The sequence below is a fragment of the Pristiophorus japonicus genome, chromosome 8, assembly GCF_044704955.1.
Source record: "Pristiophorus japonicus isolate sPriJap1 chromosome 8, sPriJap1.hap1, whole genome shotgun sequence".
NCBI lineage: Eukaryota > Metazoa > Chordata > Chondrichthyes > Pristiophoridae > Pristiophorus > Pristiophorus japonicus.
Genome location: NC_091984.1, coordinates 135007696 through 135031657, shown reverse-complemented (window position 1 = coordinate 135031657; position 23962 = coordinate 135007696). Strand labels below are relative to the sequence as shown.

The window sequence follows — 23962 nt, the reverse complement described above, 5'->3', positions numbered from 1 at the left end:
ACATCAAGTTGGGGTAGAATTTGGTTGCCCCATGCATATAGTTTAATATAAAACCTGACAAAGCAACCTCTACGATACACGTTTAGTTTTTGACTACACAATGCATATGAAATTTGTGAAAATATCACACACTCAACACCCACAAATATAGTTTTACTGAACTAAAAACATTGTGCATTTTCATTTTTGCCTTTACGATTGACACACCAGAATTAGGTCATATACCTGAAATTAGTCAACAATTGGCTATCTTATCAATGCGATTTATTCAGCCATGTCAGCACAAAAAGTTCTTGTTTTAATAGCAAAATGAAAGACTGCTACAGAGGAAACACTGATGGGTTTGAATTGTGGTCCACAAAGCCTGTAAAATGTCTCAGTAATGCTGCACATCTCCTGAACGCTGTATGGTCAGACGTCTAGCCTCCCGAAGCCTGCAAGCAATTAAATCTTTCCTCTCAAATTCCAAAACAATGTCTCGTTCCCGTTTTGAACTTAATTAATCACCAGCGCCCTACAGTTTAATACAAAGGAAACTTGATCACTCGGATTCCATCTTTCATTCTGGCTGCAGGATAACCTGTTTGTTCCAAGTGTCACTATGTCCCTTTAGTTTAAAGAGCACGAGGAGCCTGTATGCTTTTTGTCCTCCAACGAGTATCAATGTATGAAATAACATTCTATAATGCAAAACAGTTTTCTCAATTATCAAGCCACTTCAAACAAGTCAAAACTACATACACTTTCAGATACATTACGCAGAAGACGACACTACTTTTAATTCACATATCTATTTACATTTCCTTACTTTTCACTGGCATCATGAATTTCTGATCAAGGGATATGAACATCCCTGCAAAGCCAGCCAATATACAGTGATGTAAGTAACAGCTTTCCTGGTTAAAGGATAGTATACGAAAGGATAATATTTATTAAGGATTTTGTTTGAAATCTATTTAGAACCCTCCTCGTGAAGGTGTGTTTGAAAGTGCGAGGACATTTTTATTTTCCTAATATTGGTGTCATGTGAAAGCGTGGTAATTGGGCATTTCAATGTGGTTTATATCACTACCTCATATTTGCAAACAAAAAAAGGTTTTCCAAACATTTTTATAAACCGTTCCCTTTCAAAAACAAATCGAGGAAATGGATGGTACAGCAGGTATCCTTTTAGATTCAAGTCAATGCTAGACTGAGGGAATTCAATGTCTCCTTTCTCTGGTGGCAACGTCATTTTCAAATAATTCTAGTTCAGCCCTTTTCAACCTCATTCTGCATGAACACAGTACAAAGCTATCCAGAAATCAGGTCTACTTGGTTGGTGTACTTAAGAGAAGCCATAAGAATGTTGGCATAGTATAAGTTGGTCTTCACCCTGTCTTTTACCCGACATCGGATCATTTGACCGCAGGTGGCAAACGCAGCAAAATTTACTTTTATCTGACAGTTAGCGGGTAAATTTCAACTTGCACAGTCCTGACCTGGAGCATTGCTCACTAGAAGAGCATGTTGGGAAATTATGCACATGGACACAAACATTCATTCATTGTTCTGCAGTAAAACAGTAGACCTTAGTACAGTATAATGACAGGATTTCACTCGGATGTCTCTTATCTTGAAGGGCTGACATGAACCCAGACACATTACAGAAAATGGAGTATTGGAAACCAGATGCACCCCTAAAATTGAGGTTATAATGATTCTTTAGAAAATCAAATCATGTACCAGGGAGAAGATCACCAGTCCCACACATCAGAACACAAAAGGGGCAAGGAATTTAAAACATGGGAGATAATGTAAATGCAATTTTTAAAAAAAACATATTTTGAACTATAATAATCTAATAGCATTGGTGAACAACTGATCATATAGTAGTTATATTTCATCAAAGGACAAGTTTACAGTCTCAAATTTTGTGTGCTGCTACGCTGGTCATTCCTGTAAATAGTTGGAGCATCTTTACTTTAAAAACAGTAGGAGAAATGGACTGTCTCAAGTGCTACTCAGCAAAAGATGATAATGGGTAGAACGTGAGGCAATCCATTTCTTCTACTGCTTTTATATCCAACAGATCATGCTCTGGGTTGTTGATGTACCAAAGACCCTTAATATGTGGATAGGTCGTGAACCTGACTCACAACCTCATAACAGAAGGATTGGCTAGATATGATGGAGGATAGAATAACTGCTCCACTCCGCTCGGACACAAGTATCCCGCTCAATGTCAACCCAGTATTTAGAGATCAAAACTTTCCCCTCTGCTTGCTGGGGCACCCAATATGCAATTATACTATATACAATATAAATTGGGTGACCGTTTGCGGTCCGCAAATGTGATCCTGAGCTTCCGGTTGCCTGCCACTTTAATTCTCCACTCCACTCTGACCTCGGCCTCCTACACTGTTCCAACGAAGCTCAACGCAAGCTCGAGGAACATCACTTCATCTTTCATTTAGGCACTTTACAGCCTTCTGAACTCAACAGAGAGTTCAACAACTTCAGAGCCTAACTACTGCCCATCTTTGGCTCCCTCCTACGCCCCCCACCTATGTTTTTTTTCTCCTCGTCTCCAATGGCAGCTGGTCATTATTCTGCCAATCACACCCTATCTTGACTAATGTTTTTCTAACACCTGGTATTACCATTTCAATTCATCCCTTCATCCCTTTTGTCTCTCTAATCCCTCCTGCCTTCCACCCTATCACAGACTTTCCCTTTTGTTCTTTCTTCCCCTCCCCCTTTCAGTGCTTCTTAAGAATGTGTTATTTTCAAACACTTGCCAGTTCTGATGAAGTGTCATTGACCCGAAACGTTAACTCTGCTTTTCTGTCCACAGATGCTGCCTGACCCAGAGATTTCCAGCATTTTGTTTTTATTTCAGATTCCAGCATCCGCAGTATTTTGCTTGTGTGTTGTGTGTGATGCAATTATACTATATTATAATCTGTAGTTAGGATCACATTTGAGGAAAAGCAACCCACCCGTGTGTACATGGGTGGCAGTGTTGGCAGAAACCATAGAACAAGGGTCAGATCACCAGTCTATACCTGTCCCAGGGATATATGCCACACAGATATCTCATGCCATACCCACATAAATAGAATAATTGGTGTGAACATTTGTCTGACCACTTGAGATGAGATGATGACTTACTTACTAGGTCTGGGATGATCCAATAGATTCTCGTATCAGTTTGAAATAGGATGAGAGTTGTGACATCTCCAAACTGGTTTGTTTGGCTTTTGTACATATTCTCCAAAGTCTTTCTAAAGCTCTGCAAACTTACTCGGTTTTGAAATATAATCCTTGAATATAACACAATCTCCAATTCCTTTGTGAATAAATTAGCAAAAATCCCCAAACCTAAACCTTATATAGCCTATTATTGCACATTAAAATGTCCCATGTAACAATGAGCATTCCAGATTTACTGGGTATTAGCATTAATGCTGTACTCTAGCCTTGTTTTTAAGGAGTGTGAGTAATGTCAAAAGGAACTTCAGATCATTGGGCTATAAACAAATACAGCTTCAAATAAAAACTAACTACCCAACCTTGATAAAATGCATGCACCAGAAGCAGTAACTTTTATAGAAGTTGTTATAAATGTTCTCCACTTGCATTTGACACATTACAGTGATTTTATAGAAAAAAACCACAATTCTCAAGTTTGTTTTCAACATTCTCAATGATGCACATGGTCAGTAAAACCTAAAGCTGTCAGAAATGTATTATAATGGAATAGCTTAGATAGGGGCCTGTAAATAAAAAAATACTGTCTGCTGTGGTCTGACAAATGTGATGGCAATATATTTAGTGCCAAGTATTTAAGAAGTGATTTGATACCTGAAAAGCTGCAAAAGAAAAATATTCTGAAGTAAAGCTTTAGTGAATCATGTGATGTCAATGCTGACAAGAGATTTATATCTTTCGCATTCACACAGATATAAATTGGCTTAGATGCCATGAGGAGGAAATAGAAAGAGAGGTTTAATTTCACTAATTCTTTACTATTAACACTGTTTTTCACCCAAGCAATGTCACAATGCAACAATAACTTACATTTATATAGCACCTTTAACATAGTAAAATGTCCCAAGGCGATTCACAGGAGCGTAATCAGACAAAGATTGACACTGAGCCAAAAAAGGATATTAGGACAGGCGAGTAAAAGCTTGATCAAACAGATAGGTTTTAAGGAGCCTTTTAAAATAGGAGAAGGAAGTGGAGAAGGATAGACGATTAGGGAGGAAATTCCAGAGCTGAGGACTGAGATAGCTGAAAGTACAGCTGCCAATGATGGGCGAGAACATAACATAAGAAATAGGAGCAGGATTAGTCCATTCGGCCCATCGAGCCTGCTCCGCCATTCAATAAGATCATGGTTGATCTGATCATGGACTCAGTTCCACTTCCCTGCCGACTCCGTATAACCCTTTACTCCCTTATCGCTCAAAAATCTGTCTATCTCTGGCTTAAATATATTCAAAGACCCAGTCTCCACAGCTCTCTGGGGCAGAGAATTCCATAGATGTACAAGAAATTCCTCCTCATCTCAGTTGTAAATGGGTGGCCCCTTATTCTGAGAATATGTCCCCTAGTTTTCGTTTCCCCTATGAGTGGAAATATCCTCTCTGCATCCACCTTGTCGAGCCCCCTCATTATCTTATATGTTTCAATAAGATCACATCTTATTCTTCTGAACTCCAATGTGTATAGGCACAACCTACTCAACCTATCTTCATAACTCAACCCCCTCATCTCTGGAATCAACCGAGTGAACCTTCTCTGAACAGCTTCCAAAGCAAGTTATATCCTTCCTTAAATATGGAGACCAAAACTGTATGCAGTAATCTAGTGTGGCCTCACCAATACCCTGTACAGTTGTAACAGGACTTCTCTGCTTTTATACTCTATCCCCCTTGCAATAAAGGCCAATATTCCATTTGCTTTCCTGATTATTTGCTGTACCTGCATACTAACTTTTTGTGTTTCATGCACAAGGACCCCCAGGTCCCTCTGTACTGAAACACACTGCAATTTTTCTTCATTGAAATTGTAATTTGCTTTTCTATTTGTAATGCCAAAGTGGATAACTTCACATTTTCCCACACTATACTCCATCTACCAGATTTTTGCCCACTCACTTAGACTGTCGATATCCCTCTGCAGATTTTTCGTGTCCTCCTCAGTTTGCTTTTCCACCCATCTTTGTTTCATCAGCAAACTTGGTTACATTACACTCTGTCCCTAAGTCATTAATATAGATTGTAAATAGTTGAGAAGCTAGCACCGATCCCTGCGGCACCCCACTAGTCACTGTTTGCCAACCGGAAAATGACCCATTTATTCCAACTCAGTTTTCTGTTAGTTAGCCAATCCTCTATCCATGCTAATATAGTACCCCCACCCAGTGAACTTTTATCTTGTGCAGTAATCTTTTATGTGGCACCTTATCAAATGCCTTCTGGAAATCCAAACACATCCCACTGGTTTCCCCTTATCCACCCTGTTCCTTTGCATCCTCAAAGAACTCCAGCAAATTTATCAAACATGATTTCCCTTTTATAAAACCATGCTGGCTCTATTTGATGTCCCACTACTGCTTCCTTAATGGACTCTAGCATTTTCCCCAATGACAGATGTTAGGCTAACTGATCTATAGTTTCCTGCTTTTTGTCTGCTTCCTTTTTTAAATAGAGGCATTACATTTGCAGTTTTCCAATCCGCTGAAACCGCCCCAGAATCCAGGGAATTTTGGTAGATTACACCTATCTCTGTAGCCACCTCTATTAAGACCCAGGTCCAGGGGACTTTCCACTTTTAGTCCCATTATTTTACTGCGTACTACTTCATTAGAGATTGTATTAAGTTCCTCCCTCCCTATAGCCCCTTGATTATCCACTATTGGGATGTATTTAGTGTCTTCTACCATGAAGACCGATAAAAAATATTTGTTCAACGTCTCTGCCATTTTCCTGTTCTCCATTATTAATTCCCCAGTCTCATCCTCTGGGGGACCAACATTTACTTTTAGCCACTCTTTTCCTTTTTATGTACCTGTAGAAACTCTTACTATTTGATTTTATATTTCGTGCATAGTTTACTCTCATAATCTATCTTGCATCTCTATCATTTTTTTCAAGTCGCTCTTTGCTGGTTTTTAAAAAGTTTCCCAGTCCTCTAGTCTCCCACTAGTCTTGGCCACATTGTATGCCCTTATTTCCTTAGTTAGCCTCAGATGGTTATCCCTTCTCTTAGTCTTTCCTTGTCATTGGGATATATTTATGTTGCGCGTTATCTCCTTAAATATCTGCCACTGCTCATCAACCATCCCATACTTTAATCTATTTTCCCTTGAGAGATGCACCAGAGGCCAGAATTGGAGGAACACAGAGTTCTCGAAGGGTTGTAGGGCTGGAGAAGGTTACAATGGGAGGGAGAGGCGAGGCTATGGAGGGAATTGAAAACAGAGGTGATAATTTAAAATCAAGGAGTTGGTGAACTGGGAACCAGTGTCAGCCAGCAAGCACAGGGGTGATGGGGGAATTGGACTTGAGCCACGTTAGGATACAGGAGCAGCGATGTGGATAAACTCAATTTTATGGAGGGTGGAAGATGGGGGACTGGCCAGGAAAACATTGGAATAGTCGCGTATGGAGGTAACAGAAGAATGGATGCGGGTTTCAGTAGCAGGTGGGCTGAGGCGGGGCAGAGTGGGCGATGTTACGGAGATGGAAGTAGATGTTCTTTGTGATGGAGATAATATGGAGTTGGAAGGTAATCGAAGGGTCAAATATAATGCCGAAGTTGTGAACATTCTGTTCAGCCTGAGACAGTGACCAAGGAGCGGGATGGAATTGGTGGCTGGGGAACGGAGTTTGTGGCGGGGTGGAAGACAATGATTTTGGTCTTCCCTATGTTTCAATTGCAAGAACCTTTGGCTCATTCCGAAATAGATGTCAGAAAAACTGTGACAACAGAGGCAGTGGAGGGGTCGAGAGAGGTGGCGGTGAGGTACATCTCGGTGTTGTCAGTGTACATGTGGAACGAGATGTTATGTCTTTGGTTGATGTCCCTGAGAGGCAGCATGTAGATGATAAATACGAGGGGACCAAGGATAGATCCTTGGGGGACTCCAGAGGTAAATGGTACAGAGATGGGAAGAGAAGCTACTACAGGAGATATTCTGGATATGACTGGATAGATAAGAATGGAACCAGGTGTGGGCAATGGAGGAGAGGCATGGGAGAATGATGATGTAGTCAACCATGTCAAAGGCTGCAGAGGGGTCGAGAAGGACAAGACAGGAAAGTGCACTATGGGCACAGTCACAGAGGACGTCATTTGTGACTTTGATTAGAGCCGTTTCAGTGCTGTGGCAGGGGCATAAACCTGATTGTAGAGGTTCTAACATGACGTTGCGGGAAAGATGGGCACAGATTTGCGAGGCAACAACACAGTCAAGGACTTGAGAAGGGAGATAGGGCAGTAGTTTGCAAGGACAGAGGGGTCAAGGCAAGTATTTTTAGGAGGGGGTTGATGCCAGCAGATTTGAAAGGGAGGAGGATGGTACCTGAGGAGGGGGAACCATTTACAGTATCAACTAGCATGGGGGCCAGGAAGGGAAGTCAGGTGGTCAGTAGTATAGTGGGAATAGGGTCGAGAGAGCAGTAGGTGGGCCTAATGAACAAGATGAGCTCAGATAGAGCATGAGGGTAGATCGGAGAGAAACTGGAGAAAGATTGTAAATACCAATGGTTCCGTAATTTATTTTTGGGCTGCGTGGCATCTTTAACAAGCTGCGCGGCACATTAAAAAAAGACACACTTGCATTTATATAGCGCCTTTCATTTTCTCAGGACATCCCAAAGTGCTCTGCAGCCAATTAAGTACTTTTGAAGTGCAATCACTGTTGTAATATAGGAAATTCGGCAGCCAATTTGCACACAGCAAGCTTCTATAAACAGCAATGTGATATTGACCAGATAATCTGTTTTTGTTATGTTGATTTCCACCTGTGCATGCGTCAAATCCTGAAGTTGCAGTCAGTTTCAAAGGTGGAATGACAGCGAACGCAAAGATAAGAAATAAAGACTTGCATTTATACAGCACCTTTCACGACCACATCTCAAAGCACTTTACAGCCAATGAAGTACTTTTTGAAGTGCAGTCAATATTGCAATGTAGGAAACGCAGCAGCCGATTTGTGCACAGCAGGCTCTCACAAATAGCAATGTGATGACCTGATAATCTGTTCTAGTGATGTTGGTTGAGGGATACATATTGGCCAGGATACCATGAATAACTCCACTGCTCTTCTTCAAAATATTGACATGGGATCTTTTACGTCCACCTGAGAGAGCAGACGGGGCCTCGATTTAACGACTCATCTGAAAGACGACACCTCTGAAAGTACAGCACTCCCTCAGAACTAGAGTGCCAGCCTAGATTTATGTGCTCAAGTCCCTGGGTCTTGAGCCCATAACCTTCTGACTCAGAGGCGAGAGTGCTATCAACTGTGCCACAGCTGACACAAAGTCCGCACGTGTGCTTTTTTTAAAAAAAAGTAAAAGCCGGCTTGTCAACTAGGCGGGATCCCTGGAATCTAAAGGGAACATTGGTAGATTACATATTGGTTCAAATGGAAAACATTTACTCATCTATGAAACAATATTCAAGTTGGACAAGCAGGAATAAGATTCTATACTTATTTCAAGCATTGCTTAGTACAATTACAGCCAACTCTAATAGTCTCTCCTATGAGGAGAATACAAACTCAGATTGAGTTTCTTGGATGCTTCTAGAAGTGCTTAAATTGTGGCAAAAGAGGGTGTTGAAAGTTTTTCAGCATACCATACATGAGACCGGTGAACAAAATAACCAGCTTCTCAAAACACCAGAGGGTAGATCTGTTCTACTTAAGGTATTCTTGCTGATGGTTGATATCCAGGGAGCTGTGATAAATGGAAGGCGGCATGACCTTGGTAGTCTCTTTCTCAACAACCGTTGAGACTCACTGAGGGAAGATAAACTATCATGTTATCCTGTTGTGAAAGGTTTTCACTGGATAGAAATCTGATGACTGATTAGTGAGGTCTGAGTGTATCCAACAGCTAGAGCTTTCATGGCCAACAAGGTTGTATGCTTGGATTTTCTGCAGTGTGTTCACAATAAGAGAAAATGATTAGATGGTATAGAGGAATTTGTCTTTCAACAATTATGAAAAGAGGCTGTCCTGAGAATTTGATTTGTCAAGAAGAATTTGAGAAGTTGTCTATTTTCACATACGTATTACGAACAGAAAGAGCTTCATTTTGTATTACCTTCCAACTGGGTGTCCATGTGTGTGGATAGCAACTAGCTAATGAGCTGAAAGGTTGAGCTGGGTATGTCTGAGATTAATTATAAGCTGCTGCTTTGGGGGCTGATAAGCAAGTCATTATCTAAACTCAGAAATCTGGGGAGAGTTCCTGTAACTATCAGTTTGAGCATTGGCTGCAATTATTATTTGCTCAAGTTACCAGGAGACCAGTTTAATCAAAAAGGTGACAGACTTGCTGGAAAGCTAACTTGGCAACCACAAGTCATTTCTTGGAAAAAACAGCACGGGTAGGAAATAGCTCAGAATACAAATCTGCAGTCTCCTTCTTCTTAGACAGTCTCTCGGAATGGCAGAGAAGTTTTGAAGATATCGGATGCTGCTTTCTTCAAAAAAGGCACCTTGCACTGATGACTTATTCCATGGATATGAAAACTCAGAATGTCAATGCCAATGTTGACCCTGTATGTGAAAGTATGAGGCTTCTAGATATATGCCCATTACCTAGTTGTTCAGGCATATTGCCAAAAGTTGTGGCAGGAAGCCCATTTTGTATGTCTTTTTTGAAAAAACTGTTCTTTTGCCTTTGTCACGACTGATCTACAATCCCTGAATTTTGGGGGGGGGGGGGGTGCGGTGGAGTGGAGCGGTCACATGCAGTTTTAAAAAAAACTTAATTTCCCTAGCCTATGGGAACCTCTTCTGCATGCTGTGAATGAAGCAAAGCATCTGCTTCTTACAAGAACACATGCTTCTAGACTATGATAATTAAAGAACTATCATGAACATATGGGCCTCAAAATTCCACATTGTTTTCAGTGTTGTCCAGTGTAAAATTGGGGAAATTGGTTTTTCTGGCCATTAAGTTAGGGCAGAAGCTGTTTCAGCCTGTTTTCTGCTCCAAAATCGATGCCCCAGAATTTACTAATGCAATTTGGCCCTTTCCTGAGAACTGCTCTTCGAGAACCAAGCACCTAATTTAAATATATTTAAATGAGGGCCTGTGGAGCTACACCACCAAGTTACCTTGATTTATGCTTGCAACACTCTGGCTAAGTCAGAATGAGAAGAAAAAAAGGATCAGCGGAGACTGGAGCAAGAGAGGCGTTATTGAGCCAAAAAGAGTGCTGAAAGTTTCAGTAGAGATTACTGCAGCTGGAAATTCCTTTTTAGTGTGATTTGTTTCATTGAACATAGACATACTTAAGACACGCTTCTGACCGTGTGAGTGAGAGACCACTAGGAGATTTCACCTCTCCCCCAACGGGAGCTGGTATAGCATTTCCTATAGGTGTACCTTTGTATGCCATAATCATGAAGGAGGATGAGTTGGAGATGATGTCCTTTATTTGAAAGTGAAGGAGGAGAAGGAGTTATGTTCGTGGTGACAACGATAAACTACGTTAAAGTGAAGACTTCAGTCATTAGTTGTGTTTGCAGCTGTCACCGAGAAGTTCTCCGAGTGATGGCCATTCTGATGCCCTCTTCCATGTACACGTGCTTCCAAAGCAGTTAGGGTTATCTCCCCAACAATGTCCAAGTATAGACTTCTTTGCTGAGCAAAGTTATAGAAAGAAGAGTGAGGCAGCATCCCACAAGATATCATTTACCCCAAAGCAAATATATTAGCAACACAGGTCTTATAAAGGCTCTAGTGAAGAGATTTGTATGAGAAGGCTACACTTCACCAAAGATATAACAGGAGCTGAGCCAGCTACTGCTCGAGGACCTGCAGCCACAGTCATGTATTTGACCTCACTGCTCTGTGGCTGTAATGAATGTAATGACTCAAAAGACTTGTTAATGTAAACTGCCTCAGGTGTAAACCTGATCCAACTTTATTCGCGCCCAAAGTAACCCGCGTGACATGACACCCACGCTTATATACCAGTGACCGCGCATACAGCCCGATGACCTCCGACAGTGGTGCCCCCTGGTGTCTGATGACCCCAAGCATAAATATATAACAGTGGCTCCGACAACACCCCTCAGCATTTAAGGCATCAGGTTATTACAGGCAAAAATACAGGGAATCTCGATATCAGCCAGGGACTCGCATTTTTCAGCTGACTGAAGTTTTAAGAACTGGGGAATTCATCTTGTTTGGCATCACACCAAGTCAGCAGTGAGATAGGGCTATCTAGTTTTATGGGGTTGCTGGCTTGGAACATCCACTTAATTTGTATTTTGACAAAAGAATATTAAATCGGCCAGAGGATCAGATTGCCAGTCGTGATTTTACTCAGAGCTGCTCTGCACCCAATAGTATGTTTACTCAATTGCTCTCTGATGCCCCTTGGTAGCTTTCATCGGAAAGCAACTATTGAGTTGTACAATTACAGCAGCTACTTGCTGTGTAAACTAAATACCTATACTTCAGTATAATTTGCTGATCCCAGAATTCCAAAACACTAAACTATGTCCCATTGTACCGCAACGGTTTATTTTTCTTAGTATCCACTGCTGGAATATTCATCAATTCCACTACAGAAAGGGATGGAAATAGAATAAATAATTTAGGAAAACAAACCGTCCTGTATCTTTAGAACACAACAAGCTGAAAGGGCAAGGCGGTTATGTAGTCCTCATGGAACACCACAATAATACTTTATTTTTTTACACAGAATTACATAGAAAATACCGCGCAGAAACAGTTCATTCAGCCCAACCAGTCCATTCCAGTGTTTAAACTCCATTCGAGCCTTCTCCCTCATATGCTTATCTAGCTTCCCCTTAAATGCCTCTACACAAATCTCAACAACTCCTTCTGCAGCAGCAAGTTCCACATTCTCACCACTCTCCAGGTAAAGGAAGTTTCTTTTGAATTCTCTATTTGATATCTTGGTGACTAACTTATACTGATTGTCTCTAGTTTTGCTCTTCCCCACAAGTTTTTTAAAAATTATTTCAATCACTTATGTTACATGTTTTAGGTTAATCTGAACGTATACAAGATTTTTGAATATAAAGAAAATAATTCAGCTCTTAGTTCATATCTATATTATTTCATATTAAAGCATCAAATAGCCTGTACTTTCACTAAATCAGATTATGTGTCACACACATCTCACCTGTATTTGATATGCAAACGTAACAAAATCATCTCGCATCCATTCTTGATGCATTACCCCATTGTTATTAAATTGATTTAAGTTAGTATTCAATTTTTGTATTCACTTGATTTTGTAACATTTCAATATCCCTCTTCCTGTAACTTCAACTTCTCTTTTTGTACCTTTTTACTTAGTTTTAAACCAGACAAAGTAACTGAGGTAGCATTACTTTCATTTGAGGTGGTGCTTACCCGTGCAGCATCTCCTGGAATGGAGATATCTGTGTTTTTGATTATTTATTTTCTTTTAATTCATTAATGGGATGTAGGCATCATGGACAAGGCCAGCAATTATTGCCCTCAAGAAGGTGGTGGTGATCCGCCTTCTTGAACTGTTGCAGTCCATGTAGTGAAGGTACTCCCAACAGTGTTATTAGGGAGGGAGTTCCAGAGCTTTGACCCAGTGATGAAGGAGATGTGCAACTTGAAGGTGGTGGTGTTACCATGCACTGGCTGTAGAGGTTGCGGGTTTGGGAGGTGCAGAAAGCGGAACTATTCATGCTCACCCCATAAAGACCAGCAAGCTTTTGTCCTTACCAAAGGCCTGCATCTTCCCCAGCCACTGGGAAGAGAGCAAATCTTGGCAAGAGGTCACAAACAAATTGAAAATTGCACTCGTGTAAGCTTGCACATATGCACTTGGCTCAAAGCAGTTCTGCTACCAAATAAATCGCCATGCAATATAAACCAGATAGCTTCACTGGGTTTGCTTCTGGCATTACATAACTGTCTTCTGAAGCAGTCCTGCATTGTAAACACATTTGTGCTGCAATAGGGACCTAATACCCTTCAGATACTAATGCAGCTGAGCCAATTGCTGTATGCACTAGTCTAACCTAGCCATTGTCTAAAAGGTTCTAACTCCCACACTTCATCATAAACTTGGATAGCGTAATTCTGGTGATGAGTGAATATAAAGTGTTGCAAAGTCAGGACAACGATTATTCGTAATGTAGCACCAACTGTAATCACAAGAAATTGTGCTGGAACAGCACTGGCTACAGTCTACTCATTTTCATGTATTTCAGATATACAGGTACTGGAATTCCACCATAGCCAAGAAAGGGTATGATAGTTTCGTGGTTACGGTACTGGGGGGTAGAATCTGCGGCAAAAATAGAAAATGCTGGTAACACTCCAAGTCAATCAGCATTTGCAGTTACTTAGCTCTTCATTTATATTGATGGAATGGGGGGGATAGATTCCTGGGGCAAGAACCTCCAATTTATTTTTTACATGCTTAATGTCCACTTAATGCCCATTTTACCGCTGAAATGACATATATTGCCCATATGTCGCCCATTTTGGCGCAAAATGGAAACTGACGCCCATTTTTACGAAACTTATTGCCAAGTTTACTTTCCCCATGTGCTTAACGGCGGGAAAAAATATTACCACCCGCCCACTTTATTGGGGCGGAATCATTAGAATGGGCGAAATCAACGCCCATAATATCAATCAGCGTTAATTTCCGCACGGATTTAATGTCGAGATTCAATATTAACGCCCACCCACTTTTTTTTGTCGTAAAGAGCATATTTACCGAAACTAGCGGCTATGAGATCACCCAGCGTCAATTTCACCACCTCGCACACGTATCGCCCACAATATCGCCCACAATATCGCTCGACCCCCCAAAAAAAAAATCGCACAGAAAAAGTGAAACTAACTGGAACTAATCACAGCGTTATGGACGCCATGTTCTAGATCACATGTTGTATCCTTTAAAAGGCTACTGTGCTTCAACCTCGGCGGAGTTCGGATGTACTCTGCAGATCGTTGGAGTTGACATGAACACCTGTAAAAACATCTTGACCATACTGTGACCGATTGGAATTGAATAGGTGTCTTCGTCGGGACATTCCTTGTTTGTGACCAATCGGTGGAAAACAGAGAGCTACTGCAATGGGGCCTGTCCTTTCTCACCCTCTCTTGGTGACCAATTACATGCAACAGACTCGACATCGCTGAAGGAACACTTCACTGCATTATGTGCCCAATCTAAGACATGACAGACTGATGAGGAGGACCAAACATTACACCCACCGCAAGTACAAGGAGAAGCTGTCTTACCTTGACTTGCCAGACACCACCTGCCTTCGGAGACTGCGCTTCCACAAAGAGGTTATCACTGAGGTATGCCAGCTGATAAGGACAGATCTGCAGCCTGCCAGCACCATCAGTACTGCACTGTCCGTCGAGGTCAAAGTCACCGCGGCGCTGTTGTTCTACGCCTCAGGTTCTTTTCAGGCCACAGCTAGAGACATTTGCGGACTTTCTCAACATGCCACACATCGCTGCATTAGACAAGTCACTGAAGCCCTGTACGCGAGCAGGAAGGACTTGACCAGCTTCCCTATGACCAGGGAGACACAGAGTGAGAGGGCTCTAGGATTCTCCAGAATTGCAAACTTCCCCAAGGTGCAGGGAGCAATAGACTGTACGCACATCGCGACGCGGGCACCTTTTCAAGATGCGGAGGTTTTCAGGAACGGCAAGGGATTCCACTCCCTGCATGTCCAACTGGTTGTCGACCACCAGCAAATTATACTGGTAGTGAATGCTCAATTTCCGGGCAGCATCCATGATGCTCACATCCTGCGTGAAAGCACTGTATATGACTTGTTTAACAATATGCCACAAGGTCAATGCTGGATGCTTGGTGACAAAGGATATGCCCTCGACACCTGGCTGATGACCCACCCTGCGTGACACCCACAACGAAGCCGAGAAGCAATACAACGAGAGCCACAGAGCAAGTTGCAATATCATGGAGAAAACCATTGGAGTGCTGAAGCAGCGCTTTAGATGCCTGGACCACTCATGAGGCGAGCTCCAATACCACCCTGAGCAGGTAGCTCAATTCGTGGTGGTGTGTTCCATGCTGCACAACCTGGTTATCAGGAGGGGACAAGAATTGCCTGATGAGTCTGACAGTCCACCTCACCAGAGAGAGGAAGAGCAGGATGAGGAGGCGGACGCTGTCATCGGCCCAGACAATCAGACTGACGCTGAAGCCATGCCCCCGCCGCACCCCCCCCCCCCCCCCCCCCCCACCCCACACCCTGTAGACCGCATGAAAGGGCCCATGGTGGCATGATAGCTGCAAGAGTCTTACGTCAGGAGCTCATCAATGATCGCTTTGCCTGAAAGAACATTGGTGTTATTTATGAGGCTGACACTCTGCTGGGTATGCAGGTGATACATCAATGGTGGGTATCACCTTGGTGACAGTCAAAGTTTAAGTTGATTGAAGTTAAGTGTGATTATACCCTTTGATGTTAAGGAAACACCAGCTATCTGAACCAATGTGCTACAAGGTTTTGTTAAATAAAAAACATTTAAACCGAACATTAGTCTGAAATCATCAGTATTTCTGTACAAACCAACCCTCCCCCCGCGCCTGCTTCTCCTCCCCACCTCTACCCCTTCCCCTCCTGACTCCAAGCCGCCTGGCCAAGGAGCTCCGTGGGCGATGCTTCATTCGGGGGGGCGGGTGACAGCCGAAGCGCTGCTTGGACGGATACGGGAGAGGATGGTCCCAAGGTGGGAACGTGCTCCGAGCCAGCAGCAAGATGTTGCTGCTGGCTCTCATGTGTGGTTGGCAATGGGGGTACAGTGCAGCGCTTCGGGACCACTGCCACCAGTATTCCTAGCTATCAGCTCCAAGGCCTCCTGTATCCCTTCCATGTTCAATATTCAAAATATTCTATATTCAAAAAGGAGTTAGATGGAGTCCTTACTACTAGGGGAATCAAGGGGTATGGTGAGAAAACAGGAATGGGGTACTGAAGTTGCATGTTCAGCCATGAACTCATTGAATGGCGGTGCAGGCTAGAAGGGCCGAATGGCCTACTCCTGCACCTATTTTCTATGTTTCTATGTTATATCTTTTTTGTTGGACAAAAACTCGGTGCCAACTATGTTCTTGGTGCTTAGTAGGCTTTTTGCTACTGACTGGTGAATTTCCCTCGTGCCTCCCATAATAGCCAGACAAGCACACACCACAGCCACACACGCTTTCAGTGCCTCTGAGCTTCCTCTCTCTCTGTCTCCTCTTCTGCGCATGTCATGATGACCCTTGATTTCCTGAATCGCGGGAATCGAACGTTGCCATGCCATTGCTAAGGACGGCCACACTTTACAGCAGAAGGTCAAAAAAATGTAATGCTGCCGCCCATTTTATATCGCTCGCAGTAACACCCATTTTCAAAAATGGAAACTAGGTGTTTTGAGAATGGGCGAGAAACCGGCGATCTCAAAACCATTTTTTAACGCCAACACCGGAAATAACACCCATTTTTGGGCGATAAGCACAAAAGTGGAGGTTCTAGCTCCTGGAGTGTGTCAGCAGTAGAAACAGGTATGTGCACAAAACGTAAGACTTTTTAGACACACACTTAAAGTGAGCTCCAGCTTCCACTCAATAGTTGAAAACAAATTCTTCAATCATTGATCTTCCAAGGCATTTAACATAGGAAGTTAAGGCCATGTTGTGACTTCTGGATAAGTGGAGTTAGAGGGCAGAAAGTTAAAGCACCAAGTCATGCAGATGTAATTCAGTCCCTATTTTCAAATCATATAATCTGACCGTACTTCCATAATTCTTCAGGCCACTCTTATAATGGAAACTGCTTATATAAATGTGTCACATTGGGCCAAATCTTGCTGAAAAAATAACTGTCAATGATGTACGTCATTATTAATGCTCAAATCAACCAGAAGAATCAGGGAATTAAGAGATGCGCCGTAAGTTGCGAATCCCCAGAACTTGCTGGTCAATTTATGCCACTCTGCTTTTTGCTTCACACAAAATAGCATCTTGTCCTTAGCCTCCTTATTATTTTTATAAACTTGCTGGATTTGCACATTAATTGTCCATTAACATGCCAAAGAAAGTTGGGGTTGTTATTAAGAGCGTAAGTACCTTTTTAACAACATGATAATTGTTAATGCAATGTCAATCAACCATGACCCAGAAAGGGAATAATTTGAACTGTTCAATCTCATTAAATTCTCAGGAGACTTTAAAAATTAAATTTTTTTTCCTTACTTTATCCGTCTCTTTTTCTCTCTCTTAATCGAATCTTTATATCCTCTTTCTGTACCTGATTTGAATCTAATTCACCCTCCTTCGCTGTTGTTACTGCATTTCTTTCTAAATTCTTAAATCTCATTGGTTAAGGAAACCATTGGACCTGCCATTCAATAAGGGCCCAGATGCCGCATTACCCTTACCACACTGTTATCAGCTCGTACTTCCAGCAAGCATGCTAAACAACAGAAGCAACATGTTATAAACAGAGCTAAGCGATCCCACAATCAACGGATCAGATCAAAGCTCTGCAGTCTTGCCACATCCAGTCATGAATGGCAGTGGACAATTAAACAACTAAAGGGGAGGTGGCTCCATAAATATCCCCATCCTCAATGATGGTGGAGCCCAGCATGCAAGTGCAAAAGACAAGGCTGAAGCATTTGCAACCATCTTCAGCCGGAAATGCTGAGTGGATGATCTATAGGCCTGCTCCTGAACTCCCCATCATCACAGAAACCAGTCTTCAGCCAATTCAACTCACTCCATGTGATATCGAGAAGCGGCTGAGCGCACTGGATATAACAAAGGGTATGGGCCCCGACAACATTCTGGCTGTCGTGCTGAAGACTTGTACTCCAGAACTAGCCGTGCTCTAGCCAAACTGTTCCAGTACAACTACAACACTGGCATCTACCCGACAAAGTGGAAAACTGCCCAGGTATATCCTGTCCAGAAAAAGTAGGACAAACCCAAATCCGGCCAATTACCCTCAATCATTAGCAAAGTGATGGAAGGTATCATCAACAGTGCTATCAAGCAGCATTTACTCACCAATAACCTGCTCACCGATGCTCAGTTTGGGTTCCGCCAGGACCACTTGGCTCCAGACCTCATTACAGCCTTGGTCCAAACATGGACAAAAGAGCTGAATTACAGAGGAGAGAGTAACAGCCCTTGACATCAAGGCAGCATTTGACCGAGTGTGGCATCAAGGAGCCCTAGTTAAATTGAAGTCAATGGGAATCAGGGGGAAAACTCTCAACTGGCTGGAGTCATACCTAGCACCAAGGAAGATGGTTGAGGTTGTTCGAGGTCAATTATTCCCAGCCCCAAGATATCACTGCAGGAGTTCCTCAGGACAGTGTCCTAGGCCCAACTATCTTCAACTGCTTCATCATAAGGTCAGATGTCAGGATGTTCGCAGATGATTGCACAGTGTTAGTTCCATTTGCAACTTCTCAGAAAATGAAGCAGTCCATGCCCGCATGCAGCAAGACCTAGATGATATTCAGTCTTGGGCTGATATGCAGCAAGTAGCATTCGCGACATACAAGTGCCAGGTAATGGACATGTCCAACAAGTCTAATTACCTTACCTTGATATTCAACGGCATTATCATCTCCGAATCTCCCCCCTCTCCCCTCCCCACCGCCATCAACATTCTGGGAGTCACCATTGACCAGAAATGTAACTGGACCAGCCAACAAGAATGGATTAGAGACTGGGTATTCTGCGGCGAGTGTCTCGCTTCCTGACTCCCCAAAGCCTTTCCACCATCTACAAGGCACAAGTCAGGCATGTGATGGAATCCTCTCCACTTGTCTGCATGAGTGCAGTTCCAACAACATACAAGAAGTTCAACCCATCCAGGACAAAGCAGCTCATCCACCACCTTCAACATTCACTCCCTCTACCACTGGCACACTATGGCTGCAGTGTATACCATCTACAAGATGCACTGCAGAAACTCACCACGGCTTCTTCGGTAGCACCTCCCAAATCCGCGGCCTCTACCACATAGAAGGACAGCAGGTGAATGGGAGCACCATTATCTGCAAGTTCCCCTCCAAGTTACACACCATCCTGACTTGGAAATATATCATTCCTTCATCGTTGCTGGGTCAAAATCCTGGAACTCCCTCCCTAACAGCACTGTGGGAGCACCTTCACCACAAGGACTGCAGCGATTCAAGGCAGCGGCTCACCACCACCTTCTCAAGGGATAGGCAATAAATGCTGGCTTTGCCAGTGATGCCCACATCCTGGAACAAATTTTTAAAACAGTTACAGCGCAACATTTTTCGAGCTGAAGGGTGCAGGGAAAAAAGAAAAATCGAACTAGTGGCATACATTATGGCAAGAAACACCACTCCAGGAAGATTTGGCCCATTGTTATTAGACTCTGCTTCCGGTGGTAGTTCTGCAGTGTCACTACTCTTAAGGTGCAATTACAAATGTGACAAGTTTGTAGGGGCATTTTTCATAAAAAATGTGGACATAGGAAATCATAATGGAAAAGTTGACAGGATGTGTGTTCATATATATATATATATAAATAATATACACAAATATAAATACATATATATATATATATAAATATAAATAAAAATAAACACACAAAATTGCTGCTTTAGTTTTCATCAAGTGCAATAAAAATACATCAATATAGGGCTTTGATTGAATTAATTAGTGACAGTTCATAAAAATATTACCTTAAAAAGATTTTACAAAATCTGAAGTATAGAATTACGCCTGTCCATAACATAGCATCATGAAAAAAATTAAGCCCCTCAGGAAACAGAATCACAATTTAGTAATGGCTTATGTGATCTTTTGTAGGACCCTAGTTTCTGTACACCTCTTTCTGTTTTAGTTCCGGCAAACAAGCTTTCACCCACCTCTAGCATCTAACAGTGTCTCCCATTTAACCCCCAAACTCTTCAATTCCAAATAAAATGCAAATATTTCTCATGTCTATCCCTTTCCCACAATGCTGATCCTCTCATTGATTGGGTTTCTGCCATAGCCAAGCAACTGCTTGCAACTCAAGCTCTAAGATCATGACTTCCATTTCAGAAGCCAGTCAAGGACAAGATGCTGCTCCATATCAAATGATATCAGCATCTGAGCTGCTGAAAGTGTCTCAAGAGCCTAACATAGATTCCATGCAAATTTGTCAACTCAAACTCTGGAATAGCTTCCATCACGAGGAAGTTGCAAATGAGGACACCAATACTTCTTGAAAAATTATCATCCCATGGTCACTAAAGCAGCAACAGGAACTCATGCACTCCATTTCCAAACTGAAGTATGAGCCAATTGCAATAACCCTGCTATTCAAATCAAACCAATGAGAAAATCATGTTTAGAATGGATGTTCTAAAATACTTTTATATTTTAATTTTAAGGTGAAGAGCTTATCATCTCCTGGGATTTGCTGGTAGTATGTTCACACATTGCAAATGAAGAGGTTTGGTAATACTGGTCAAAGATGGTCATTTTCTGTGCAGACCATTCCTAAGGATAAAGACGCAGTGCTTTTGAAAAAAGATCTGATTGTCAGCTCAAGTGATAAAGGATTAACTATACGCAGGTTGATAATTGAAGTTTGATAGCACCAACCCAAGACCTAATGGTACATTATTGGTTAAATTATTCTCCATTCTGATGCAGTCTAAATCTTCCCATGGAATACCAATCAACTCTCTAAATTCCCATCACTGAGAATACTTTGTCGTCCCAGACTAAACACCACTGACCACATCCTCAAACAGCTCGTTGAGTTAAAATGTTTCTATTTTACATTTTACTCTGAAGAATAAACATTAAGGGGAAAAAAGCACTTGCTTTCCCGTACCTTATTGTTGTTATTTAATGGCATTTCCTTATAAAAACCAACCAAAACACCAACTTGGCAGTCTGCCTGCAAAACTCAAAACTCCATCAACTGTCTTTAAAATGTTGCAAAGAAAGAAATGCTGCTGGTTTACTGGCAATAAAAGTGAACCCATAAAAATCAGAGGAAGACACACTGTAGAACTGTGATCATGGCTTCTCTACTAACTGATACCAGTGATCATTTGACAACTTAATTTTATTAATGGAACAAAAAGAAAATTAAGATTCAGATTCCTGAAAAGTAAATCCAACACAGAATAGGCACCAGTAAGAATTCAACTATAAAATTAGCCAGTCCAATTGCCTGCGGCACTTCTTCAGCACCCAGACTATTTTTCTCAGTGCATTCTTTCACAAACTGTGAATAAAAGTTCATGGTTATCCACATTTCCAGTTGTTAATTTCTAATCACTGGCAATTTAAATAAAATAACTTTAGTGATTTGCACCGACAGTGACATAATGTTTTGATTCTTAAACCCAGTATAAAAATATGGAGCAATATGTAATAACTCATTTTGGATCAAAGAGGCCTGGGGGAATAGCTATAACAGAACAAATGCTGCTTGACTGAAGAAATAACACTTAACCCAAAGAATGGAGAATAGTGCCAGTTTTACCTTAGAACCAGTTTGTTCTCAATAATGTGCGCGATCAAATGTTGAGAAGGGCTTGCTGGTTTAAACAATCAATCTTGCTACAAATACTTGTTGTAAGTTGAGGACAGGACAAATCTTCAAGTAAAAATGTCATTAATTAGTTCACCTTACACTGTTTCAAACTGATACAGGAAAACTAGTAGACGAAGAGTCATATCATTCCACTTTTTCTTTGAGTTAAATACAAGCACACGTCGCACATTCATGTTACTTGTGCTCACAGTTTCATGTCTGCATTCTTGCAAAAAGCACAGCAACATGATAAATTTGTGCTGCCCTTCATACTAATTTTTCTGTAAGTTACAACTGCTCTGAAGTCATCGATGCTTCCTCCTGTCACAAAGTGGCTTTAATTTCTTCAGTGTTGAGCTTTAAAAATACTAAAAAGCAATTTTAATCCACTTAAATCGTAAAATAAGCAGAATGAGCAATGGAGAATACCAAGTTTGGCCAATCTATGAGGAAGCCCTCACTTATGAATGCATCAGTATATTCACTGACTGTCATCAAATAGTTAAATTGTTAAAACATAGTCCAAGTCTCTTCAAAATCCTGGATATCCTTTTATGTTGTGAGCAAGCTCCCAGCGCAGAGAGAACACTCCGTCCTCGTTTAGTTGGCGGTTCTGGCATTTCCCCATCATAGCTCACCACTATTTGACATAGATTGGACACCACTTGAACCAGCCTTTGACTGTTAAGACTAACTAGGCTACCTTTATGAATGTATTACTCTGTAATGCTTTGCTGATATTTTTCTTGGAGTGTATGCTCTCCAACCCTGTATACCAAAAACAACATTTAAAAACAAATAAACAAAAATAAACTCAATGTATTTTTCCAATGAAATGAGCGGAGATCGTCTGACATACACCTGATGGAGCTAAAAGCTATATCCCAACGAAACTTTCAATTAAGCTTTTAAAAAAATGTGTCAATCTAATTTGATGTTCTAAAACATTTTGGAATATCTTTTTTGCTCACAAGTTCATTAAGAATAAACAGGATGATATAATTCTCTGGTTACAGGTTGGACCTTCCTTATCCGGAACTCCCTTATCCGGCACCACCCCTCGTCCGGCATAATTCCGGCGGCAGGGGGCACATGCGCAGAATGCGGCCGACCTCCACCCTGACTTTGGGGCCGCGCCGACACTCGGCCCGCTGGGGCCGAGGCCATACCATGGAGGCCACACTGACATTTGGCGCGCTGAGGACCCACCGACACTTTCTTCACGGCCCGCCGACCTCCTCCCCCTCGGGCAGCTGACCTCCCCTCATCCAGCAAAATCCCTTATTCGGCACAGACCAGTTCCCCAGGGTGCCGGATAATGGAGGTTCAACCTGTATAAGACATAGATGGCTTTAATAGCAATATGCTTGCACAAATATATGGGGTTGGTGATCACTGTCCCTTTACACAGGTCCCTGGAAGGATTGCTACCATGTCCGGCAGGCTGGATATGCAAACAGTGGCATGTACCTAATCAAACCAGAAGGCACTGATAAGCTAATGCAAGTTTGGTGTGACCACAGCCATGATCAGGGAGGCTGGACGGTAATCCAGCGTAGGGTTGATGGGGCAGTCAACTTCTTCAGGAACTGGGAGAACTACAAGGTAAACATGTCAAGAACTTTGCTTATTTTGTTTAGTGGGCATTTGTGCTTGTCAAGGTGAGTGACAACACACTTTGGCGTTTGCAACAATATGTACATCTCACGGGCCAGGTTTGGTCAAGATATCAAGATACATTGTACAACTCCCTCTTACTATGCTGAAAACATGCCAAACTCCAGCCGCAGACAACCTTACTACTCCATATGGCACTGGTTTTCAAACTTTCATGTGAGCGGGACATCCTGCAAATATTGACAACACTCCAGTGGAACCCTGGTCGTAAAACTTCCAAGAGGTACCTATGACGACCAAATGGTGTAGAGTTCTATGGCCAAAGATTAAGTCTTTTATTAATGTTGGCAACAGAAAAGTTGTGCTTGAAATGCTAATCTGTCCAAATTACAGAAATCCAGATTTTGTGTTAAGACCTCATGGGCCGCTTGGGAACCATTTGCGGAATTTAGTTTGAAAACCATTGCAGCATAGCATTTTCATTTTCTGACAACCTCTACCAGTATGGCCTCCTTTTGTGCCAAT

At 42.0% G+C, this 23962-nt stretch overlaps 2 protein-coding genes across 7 annotated transcripts in view; one reads left to right on the top strand and one right to left on the bottom strand.

The window, feature by feature from the left end:
- The window catches only part of ralgps2 (Ral GEF with PH domain and SH3 binding motif 2), a 641885-nt gene that overhangs the window by 182781 nt on the left and 435142 nt on the right, over positions 1 to 23962 (bottom strand). The gene's annotated exons all lie outside the window — the stretch shown is intronic.
- angptl1a (angiopoietin-like 1a) overlaps positions 1 to 23962 on the top strand; it is a 70469-nt gene that overhangs the window by 34618 nt on the left and 11889 nt on the right. The window contains exon 3 of the mRNA XM_070887413.1: positions 23232 to 23425. Within this exon, the coding sequence (XP_070743514.1) occupies positions 23232 to 23425 (194 nt within the window). The remainder of the gene's footprint in view (positions 1 to 23231; positions 23426 to 23962) is intronic.